The sequence below is a fragment of the Panthera uncia genome, assembly GCF_023721935.1.
Source record: "Panthera uncia isolate 11264 chromosome E2 unlocalized genomic scaffold, Puncia_PCG_1.0 HiC_scaffold_20, whole genome shotgun sequence".
Lineage (NCBI taxonomy): Eukaryota > Metazoa > Chordata > Mammalia > Carnivora > Felidae > Panthera > Panthera uncia.
This window is the reverse complement of record NW_026057589.1, coordinates 4,619,829-4,630,893: the sequence shown is the minus strand read 5'-3', so window position 1 is coordinate 4,630,893 and position 11,065 is coordinate 4,619,829. Positions and strand designations below refer to the sequence as shown.

General features: G+C 38.6%; 1 protein-coding gene across 1 annotated transcript; it reads left to right on the top strand.

Annotated features, from left to right (window-relative positions):
- Window positions 1-1,783: 1,783 nt before the first annotated feature.
- On the top strand, window positions 1,784-3,343 carry LOC125916647 (transmembrane protein 160-like). The gene is made up of 2 exons (XM_049622973.1): window positions 1,784-1,890; window positions 2,702-3,343. The coding sequence occupies exons 1-2, from the start codon at window positions 1,784-1,786 to the stop codon at window positions 3,255-3,257; spliced, it is 663 nt and encodes a 220-aa protein (XP_049478930.1). The 3' UTR covers window positions 3,258-3,343.
- Window positions 3,344-11,065: the final 7,722 nt, after the last annotated feature.

Here is an 11,065-nt window from a genome sequence, read left to right as displayed (position 1 = left end):
AGTCTAGAGAGTTTAACATATCTAACTAAAGTCACACTGTTAAAAATATCAGCTTTGCTCTGTTGATCAGGGATAACAAATGGATTCATTTTGCCTGGATCCAAGACCATTGGTCTTTTTCTTTATTCTAAGAGTTCTATAATAGGAGTACAAGAAAGACTTTATAACACTTTGGATGCCCCCACCCCACCCCCAAAATGTCTTTCTGGCATGTATAAAGAACACAGATTTCATTGCACAGAATGTATTTTCACTTATCTGATCAGTCAGAAATGTTTATTTCCTTTCTTTTGCTTTTTCTCATCAAGAATTCAGAAGTTAATTCTGATTCTCTTTGTCAGGTCTGTATTGTTTTTCTGGTGTAACTCTTTCCAAGCAACAGCCATTTTTTCTTTTGTGAGGTTATATTATAATTAAAGTATTAAAATGTTTCTGAGTGACAAGAGTATGGACTGTACGTTTGACAGATAGGGCTTTGAATCCTGGAGCTGACACTGATACTCTGGGTATTTGAGTATTTATGATGTGTAAGATTCAGCATAACACCTACTTATAGGTTTTCTGTGAATGTTAAAATGGGGCATTCCTCCAATTTTTATTTAACTATCATTGATGACTGTAAAGACAGATATAACCAAGTAGGTGCAACAAAACAGAACCACGGGTTATTAAAGCAGCATAAAGAAACATAGTATAGGGCACTGAACATGGCAGGGAATTGGACGGGTAGGATTTTATGGACAATGTGATACCTGAGCTCAAATTTTAGATACAAGGAAATATGACTAAGTAAGAATAAAACACTGGAGCCGGAGAATATCAGTCAATGTAGAGGAGGACAGTAAAAGCAATTTTAAAAAGTTCTGGAGTAAATATACCAAGGTTGTTTCAGTTGGAGTAATTACTTGTTGTGGTATATAAATTATGAGGCAGTGGGTAGATGGAGTGGTGCTATTTAAATGTTCATTTTTGTGTATTAAATATCCAAAGACTACAGTGATGTCTCATACATAGTAAGTGATTTACACTTCTCCATTTTCTTCCTCACACTCTTGATTCTGTATATTTACTTATTTTTTATCTTTTTTGTTCTTCTCTAGGAACTACCTAATTTCTTACCAATCTTCGTAGTTCTCTCATTTGAACTGCCATCCACTGGTTGGATTCCAATCAGATATTTACCTTCCCCCCCCGCCCCACACCCGGGAGATATTTCCACAGAACCCCTTGGGTGTTATAAGTCACTTCACTGCCTCCTTTTTTCCTATCAGACGTGGATCATGTCTTAGGAAGTGATATCATAGCTATATTATCTGGAAAGTTTTGGGGAGAGTGGAAACAGAGTAGGGAACTTGTTTATTTTAAAATAATAAAGCATGGAATAAGAATTAAAATTCTTGAAAATAAAATAACTGAATTATCTAGACATAAATAAATAGAGTATAAAAACAACTTAGGAAACACTTCTTTTTAAAATATATTTTCATTGCTATTTTATTTTACTTTTTAATTTTTGAAAAAAATGTTCAAGTATAATTAACATACAGTATTATATTAGTTTCAGGTGTACAGTATAATGATTCACCAAATCTATACATTTCTCAGTGCTCATCATGACAAGTGTACTCTTAATCACCATTTCTATTCTTGTTTACATTATTTGTTTGCTTTGGATGGTTTCATTTGGGTTGATTGGAAACTGCTATGGAAATAATTTTATAGGAATATTTGAAATTATCTGTTGAAGTGGAATTCTAGAGAAGAGATTTGAGGGCAGAGAACCATGCCAGTCATCATTGAAACCATTTTAAAGGGATCTGCTGTGTGCAAATGGGAATTACATTTCTCCTTTACCAGATGCTTACGTGGCAAAGATAACTGCAAAATGATGTAAGGGAACACTCATTTATTTTTTGTTCATTCACTCATTTATTCCATCATTGCTTTTATAGTTTACATTACTTAAGTGACTACTGCTAGTTGAGCTCTGTGTTAGCTGTTTAGCATATGAAGAAAATTAAAAGTTACCATTTTTTCAGTAACTTAGCATTTTCAGTGGGTAGGCAGAGTCTACACAAATAATTATAGTTTGATATAATCTATAGTACTGAAGCAAAAGTGATGATTGGTTGCCCTGGGAGAGTAGACATATGAGCCACAATCTGCATGGAAAACATCAGGATAAATACAAATTTTCTGTGTGGACTGCAGAAGAGGAGCATCAGACATGGTGCAGAGCCTCAAAAACGTATTGTGTAAAGTTAAATGACTAAGATTTTGGATTATGGAGTCAGAGGAGTGATGTTAAAATCCGCGCCCCCCCCTTGTTATTCCTTGCTAGTATCTTACCCCACTGAGCATTTGATATATACTAGGCATTGGGTACAAAATCCCTCAGCTCACCTTGTCCAGTGTTCATGGCAGCACTGTGACTTACCACCATTTTTTACAGGTGATGGATACAACTGGCATCAATAGTTTGTGGAGACTCTAGGTCATGCAAGTATTAGCAGGGATCCTTAGCCACACAGTTTGAGCTTAAAGTCAAACTTGTCTTCCGGGAAAGTTCATACTATCCCACCCATGTGCTTTATCTTAGCTTTGAATATTAAGACCTTTGCATAAATGGGGTCATAATTGACCTTAAGCCACACACGTGTCAGCTTCTGTGTTAGGTATTTTCTAACACTAATAATAATAGTAATAACAACAAAAGTGGCGCCCGACTGGCCCGGCTCCGCTTCCGGGGGGCGCTGCTGCCGCCTCCGCGGCCCCGGAGCGGGGGCGCCCGAGGATCCTTCGCCCCCGGCCACGGCCCCCGCGCCGGGGCTTCGCCGCCCCCCGTGTCCGAGCTGGACCGTGCGGACGCCTGGCTCCTCCGGAAGGCGCATGAAACAGCCTTCCTCTCCTGGTTCCGCAATGGCCTCCTGGCATCAGGCATTGGGGTCGTCTCCTTCATGCAGAGTGACATGGGTCGGGAAGCTGCATACGGCTTCTTCCTGCTGGGCGGCCTGTGCGTCGTGTGGGGCGGTGCCTCCTACGTGGTGGGCCTGGCTGCACTGCGGGGACCCATGCAGCTGTCGCTGGGGGGCGCAGCGGCGGGCGTGGGGGCCGTGCTGGCCGTGGGCCTGCTCTGGGCTTGTGACGTCGGTCTCTACATGGGTCAGCTGGAGCTGGATGTGGAACTGGTGCCCGAGGACGATGGGACCGCCACCACCGAAGGCCCCGACGAAGCCGGCCGGCCGCCACCGGAGTGAACAGCTGGGCCACGGGGAATGGCCGGTCGCTGGACGGCCCGAGGACCGGGACATTAAAACCTGACCCTTGTCCACAAAAAAATCAAAAGTATTTTTAACAAGTAATGCTTTAATCACTACTAAAATTAAGAAATGGCTATTTTTACTTGGTGGATGGAGAGGCCTGGGTTTAGCTAGGTTATGTAATTGTCTAGCCACACAGCTTGATGGTGATAGAACAAATACAGTATCCCAGTTCTCAGAGACCATACCTATGTAGCCTCCTCACGGAACTTTCTTCAGCATAGAATGGGCTAGATCCACCTCCTCACTGGCCTGCTGCCTGTGCTTCTAGCACTGCTGCATGAAAATCTAGAATATGTCCATTATGGCAATGAAGAAATACGCAATTATTCAGAGGCAAGAAATAGCACAAGGCTCTGGAAGGATAATCTGGAACTGCTTAGCTAGTCCCTTAGCAAGAGGTACCCATTAGGCAGCAGCAGCCAACAGCACTGGCCACTCCCATTGATTTGGTTACCACCATCATTCAAGGGAAAAATCACTCCACTAAAGTCCTCTCTAAAGTGTACTGTGTGTGCAGACATGCTCAGAAAACTCCACACATCTCCTTATCAGCCCATCTATCATTTCTTTGTGGAGGCTAGGATGCTATTTTCTATCTCAAAATATATTTTGAAGCATTGGAGTCAGTTGTGTTGAGTATTTGTTATTCAACCTCAAAATACAATAATCATGATTAGGTTTTGTTTTCTAGCCTCCGTTAACTTTGGTAAATAAAATAAATTTATACTAGGAAGAATTAATAATTGACATATGATAAATAAGGTAAATAATTATTATGATACCTAATACTTACAAAACCTTTACTATATATAAGCATTGTGCTTGCTTTGACTCATTGAATTCCTGTGACAGACCTAAGGAAGTGTGTGTATTATTTCTTTGTCACTCTACAAATTGAGAGGCTAGTATAATATTTGGGCTGCTACTACAAAAATACCATAGATGGAGTGGCTTAGAGACAATAGAATTTTATCTCTCACAGTTCTGGAGGATGGGAATACAGTGAGAACTTGTTTCCTGGTTTATAGATGACTGTCTTCTTGTTGTATCCTCGGGTGGTACAATGGCAAGGAGTTTTCTGGTATCTCATTTGTAAGGGTACTAATCCTATTCATAGGGGCTCCAGCCTCATGACCTAATTGCCGTCCAAAGTCACCACCACCAAATATCTTAACATTGGTGATTCAATGTCAACATATGAATTTTGGGGAACACAGGCATTCAGTCTGTAGCAAGCAAACATACTCTAAGGTGACTCGCCAATGAGTCACAACATTATATAACCCTCTCTCCTTGAGTACAGACAGCCTGTGACTTGCCAAAGGTAAATGGACTTCTCAGATGTGATTAAGTTCCCAAGCATTTGATTTTGAGTTAATCAAAAGGGTAATCATTCTGGGTGGTCCGATCCAATCAGATGAATCCTATAAGAGTGCCATCTGTTCAGCATATGAAGAAGTCATATTACCTTCTTTATAAGAATTTAGCATTTTATATGGGAAAGCAGCTTCTACACATAATTATAATTTGTTATGATTTGTAGCACTTAATCAAAAGTACTGATTGATTTTCTTGTAAACACTGATACATGAACCACAACTTGCATGGAGAACATCAGTACTGAAAGATGAATGTAAATGTCTGGGTGGACTCCAAAGGGGGAACTTGAGTCATGGTGCAGAAACTGAAACCTGGAATGCAGTGCAGTCAGGTGGCCAAGATTGGGTCAGAGGGTTTCTTGTTTGCTCTAAGGAAGCAAGGTACCATTCTGTACAGCACAAGAAAATGAATTCTGCAAACTAAGGGGTATGGAAAAAGTATCCTTTCCCACTCAAACCTGTAATCAGAATGCAGCCTGACCAATACCTTAACTTTAGCCTTGTGAGATCCTGGGTAGAGGATACAGCTAAAATGTGCCCAGATTCCTTACTCATGGAAACTTGAAGAAAATAGAAGAATGTTTTTTTTAATTATTTTTTAATTAAGTTAAATTTCACATAGCATAAAATTAGCCCATTTTAGAGCCTATAACTCATTTATTATATTTACCATTTTGTGCAGTCATTAATTTTTTTTTTGCACACATTTTCAATACCCCCAAAAGGAAACCTGGTACCCACTAAGTAAGTGGTCATTCCCTACCTGCCTCCCTTTCTGAAGCTCTTAGCAACTACTAATCTGCTTCTGCCTATATAGATTTACCTACTATGGATATTTCATATAAATGTAATCATGTAGTATGTGATCTTTGTCTGATTTCTTTTCAAGGTTCATCTACACTGTAGCATATATCATTACTTTGTTTCTTTTTTCTTTTAGGCTTATTTATTATTTTTGAGAGAGAGAAAACACAAGTGGGGGAGGGGAAGAGAGAGAGGAAGACACAGAATCCAAGGCAGGCTCCAGGCTCTGAGCTGTCAGTGCAGAACCCAATGCGGGGCTCGCACCCACAGGCTGTGAGATCATGACCTGAGCCAGAGTCCGACGCTTAACTGACTAAGCCATCCAGGCACCCCAGTACTTTATTTTTTTCTATCCCTGAATAATATTCTCTTATGTGGATATATAGTATTTTGTTTATTCATTCATCCATCAATGGCCATTTGAGTTGTTTCCATCTTTTGGCTATTGTGAATACTGCTACTATATATGTGTATACATGCATTTGTTTGATTCAGCGCTTTTGAGTGTATTACTAAGATTGGAATTACTGGGTCATATGGAAATTCTGTGCTTACTTGTGAGAAGGAACTACCACACAGTAGTAAATGTGTTTTAAACCACAAAATTTGTGGCAATTTGTTAAGTAGTGATAGAGAACAATTGCTCTGAAGAACAACAACAACAAAATTCAGATAAAATGACCATGTATAGACTGGTACCTAGAAGATCAGGGATCTGACCTCATACTTGTCTGACATTAGGTGTAGGGATCATAACCACATCCATATCGATTCATATTTTCAACAAAAGTTTGCTGAGTTCCTAATATGCATCGGGGTTCTCTCAGTTAAACCTATTAAAACCTGTGTTTTAACAAGCTTCTGGGAATTTCTAGTGAACAGTAAAGTTTGACATCTACTGGTATTGTCCAAGAATAATCTAGGAATATATGCTATGGAAATGGCCAATATGAACATTCCTTCATTGAATGCACAGCTTACTGTGTGAAATGGATAGATTTAAGGAGACAATTTCAACACAGTGTAATTAGCAGCTAGAGAGAGGATATAAATTATGTTCTATTAGCCTCATAGGAGAATTACACCTTCTTTGGAAACTTGTTTCTTCACAGAAAAGGTGACATGCAAGAAGAGATGTGGGGAAGAAATAGGATTTCTGTAGTTGATGGAAAATGACGGCATTTAAGGGGATGCACATATTCTGTGTGAAGTTACAGAAGCGCAACAGTGGGTTGGGAAATGTGGGAGGCAGGCAGGAGAATGTAGGGGAGGGTATCAGAAGATGAAACTAAACACCCAAGCACCAAAACGTTTGGGCTTTATCTATTGCTCTTCATGAACCAGACGAGAATATTTAGAAGAAATGACATCTACTTGGAATTTCATTTCAGAAGCCTGAATTTGGCGGGAGAAAGATGTAGAACATGACTAGCAAGATTTTATTGTATAATTTGCTACTTGAGTGCACAGGAAACACCATTAGGCTTCAGTGTTCTCTTCTCTCATATATTAATACATAGTAATCCTTTCAACTCTATTAATGGAATTTTGGTTAAGGATCAGTTATTTGGTAATGTGTGTTTTGTTTTTGTCTTGTTTTGGGGGGAACAGCATTGGATAATAAGACATTGCTCTCATTATCCAAAATAATCATCTCTACCTTGAACTTCTGAATTATGACTAGTTAGTATTTACTAAATAAGTTAGTATTTACTAATAGTCATTATTTACTAATAAGCTTATTTACTAATAAGCATAATAGCATTTATGAGTTCTTACTGTTTGTTAGGAGCCATTGTAAGTTCATTCCTTGTGTTATTAGATACAGTTGTATAAACTAGTACTTCTCTAATCAGAAGGTGTGAGATTAAGCCAGTGATTCTATATTTCTAACAAGTTCATTGAGAAGCAGGCATATAAGCAACCTTGCTTTTGTAAATAAGAAAATGGGATCAAGATGGTAAATAATTTACTGAGACCCTGAAGCTCAGCCAGGTAGAAGTGGTTGAATCAGGGTCTGAACTCAGGTGGATGTCATCAACCACAAAGGAGTCTGCCAAGATGCTGGAGGAGGCAGATAGTACAGCCAGCAGAGTATGTTTAGAGGTGGGACGGGCCTATCTTACATGTGAGAATTTCCTGGGAAATACTGGGAGATGCTATTGGGTAAGTCAATTACAAACTCTTAATGGATTTTTTTTGAAAGCTACTGAACAATTTCGAACTGATAAAGATGGCTCTTAAAGTTTATATTTAATAAAATCTAATTAATGGAATGCCATGATAAACTTTTAAAGCTAAGAATGAATGACCTTAGAAATAGATTAATCTTAACTACTGTTTTAAAGATAGGAAAATAGGCATAGAGAAGAGCCCCAAGGTGAAAATGTAAATCTAGGGTCACTTTGGGCCTTACTCACAATGCCCCTCCATTCATTGTCAGGGCTTAATAAGAGATTAATGTGAAGATTTAAAATTGTTAGTATAAAATACAGAACTAGGGTCCTTTCTGAAGAATAACAAAAGCTCCAGGACATTTTCACATACTCGACAATGATCTCCTTTTCTATGTGTGTTATGTTTGTGTTTTTATGTATAGGTCCTGTTTTAATATTATAATTTCTTGTTCTTAAAGTTAGTGAAACTGCCTAGAAACAGCCTGATAAAACAGTACTAAATACTGAAACATTTTCTGGGTTAATCTGGTGCTGCTAAGGAGAATATTATACTGCAATATGAGTGTATTTTGGGTTTGGGGAGGGGATTGAGACTTATACTTCCATGTGAAAATAGCCAGTGTAGGTGCTGCAGATGTTGGCAGATTTCACCACATGATTTCAAGTTTAAGCTTTTCCTATGCCATTTTATTCCGGTTTATTAACACACTCAGAGGGGAAATTGTCAAGTTCACTGAGCGCTGGAGAACTTGTGGGTGAGTGTAAAGTGTTCCCATTGCTTTTTGAGTCCGAGGGGTCCCTGCAATTTCATCTGAAACCCCACTGACAAACTGAAATAGAGACTACTCCAGTTACTCTGCATAATTTGAGGCAGCCAAGCTGAAGATTATTTGGAACTTTGTCTTATTTTAAGATTTGCTCTTCACTAAACCTACAGTCGTTAGAGATCACTCTGCAGTCCATAGCTGAGCTATGGAACAGGGCAAGGAGCAGAGTGCTTCTTCTGATTTTTCATTTTCAGATGCACTGCCAGAGATAATCTTTAACTAGAAGAAGCACATGACTTCAATTAGTTTATGGGGGATAGCAGCCTGAAAACTCATTTATTTGATACCTTGAAGTCTCAAGTTGTTTGTATGCACCACAACCATGGAAGCTGAAGAAACCAGCAACTTTATTACTATCTGTTATGTATCTTTTGAGCTACAGCTAGAAAGAGCTTGTTCCTAATATATACACATATCACACACACACACACACAAACACACACACACACACACACACACACACACAATTTGTTGAAGGAATGATGGGGATCCAGGGCATTTTCATGATCCTGACAATTTGTATTCAGGTATTTTCAGGTTCCCTTTCTTGGAAAATTATTTTTGATATAGATAACTACTTGCAAATGACAAGATTTTGATAATACTCTTATTTGATGGAGATGGACAAAATAAAAGGGAGAAAGATGTCAATACATACTTCAGTCATATGCTTCTTCCATTTCCCACCCATCATTACATTGTATAGAAGTAACATAGAGAAGTTCCCAGTTAACTAGTACTACCCAGAAACGTTGATAACTACATTTTGGTCTCACCAGTCTGTCTACCACTACAAGACCACAAAATTCAGGACTTCAGTGTGCTCATTGGATCACCCTCAAAATAGGAACACAGACAAGGTATGTGGCCTTGAATTTTCTTCTAAACCACTTGTCTATTATGGATACTTCCTTTGGTTTGTTAGATCTTTCCATGTAACTTTTTTGGATGAGCTCACACAGTCTCTGTACGTTGAATGAACTGATCACCTAGAATCAATTTGTCAGCCTTAAGTGATGGATATACTTTACTCCTTTCTGGGGAAAAGTCTTTCTGATGAGGATTGTCTTCCTGGTCCTTAAAATCCATCTTTTCTCAACTTTTCCAGTAGGTACATACCCCATGGCTGAAGCTTAATATCCCAGACTCAAATGCCCCTCCAACTCATTATTGCTTCCTACTTTTCTGTCACAAATAGGAGACAAAACCCTAAACCTAATCCAATTGTCAATTCATTCTTTTAATTTAAAGTATTTTTGGCGGGGTGAGGGGGGCACCTGGGTGGCTCAGTCAATTAAGTGCCTGACTCTTGATTTCAGCTCAGGTCATGATATCATGGTTTATGAGATCGTCCACTTGTGCTCACTCACTGTCTCAAAATAAATAAATAAACATTAAAAATAAAATGTTATTTTGTGTGACCTTGGGAAAATCAACTTATTTATGAATCTTACTGCCCCTTACCTGTAAAGTGCAATGACTCAAAATGTTGCTGTCATAAGTCTCTCTATCTCAATCAAATTATAGTACTAAGAAAGTAAGGGTGAAGTGTGGTGGGAATTACCAGAATGAGGGAATATCAAAGTGAGAAACCAAAGTACCTTTGAAGAGTCAGTCTGAAGCTGATAAGATTAGGCAGACATTTCCCAATTTCCATAATCAATAATCAAAAAATCATCAAGATGCAGCGCTGCTATGCATGCTCCCTTCTCAGCTATCTGTAGCGTTTCCTTAGTAGAAAAGCTAAAGGAGCCCTAGTTGTCTATTTGCCCTTTGATGTATAGCTGTGCAGAAGATGTCTCTCTGGCAACTAGGCTGTTACAGTCACTAAATATAAAGTTCTTTGGATCATTGAGATAATTCATTCAGAAAGAGCTTCCTGAGAAACATAGGCATAAGGTAGAAGAACTTCTACAATACGCTTTTGAGAACTCTCATTGTCAAAGTGAAAAGTTGTAGAACCACAGGAATTGTTCAACATTTTTATATGGTAAGGGAGTATAGTCTGTGTGGTGTTCGCTAGTCTGTGATTCTGTGCTGTTAATAATCACTAAATGTTTCCAGCATGAATAGCCCATAGAAATTAAGAGAATTAAATATGGCTTATTCGCTTTACTTTTTCTCAGATCACTTACTTTTCAGGCCAGGAGCCATCTTCATCCCCTCTCTTTTTCTTCACCGTTGCATCCAATGAGCTACAAAGCCCTAAATATGTTATCTCACATATTGAAACTCTCATGACAGCCCTCCTGCCAATGTTTATCTTCAGGTCTCATCAAATCTTACTTAAATTGTCGACCAATTATTGTATTTAGTCTTAATCTTATCCTCAAATTTAACCTCCTTAATTTGTCATATGATGTTACAATCATGTTCCTAAAATGACATGTCTGATGTCACCCCTGCCTAAAAAATTTTCAGTGCATATATATGGTCCATATATTCAATGTTCCTTTATAGCTTTGCTTCTCCCATCTAAACATCCCCATGTCATTTCCTTTACTCTAAACAAGTGTTTGAGAAACATGCTCTTCACTATAAACATCATACATTTC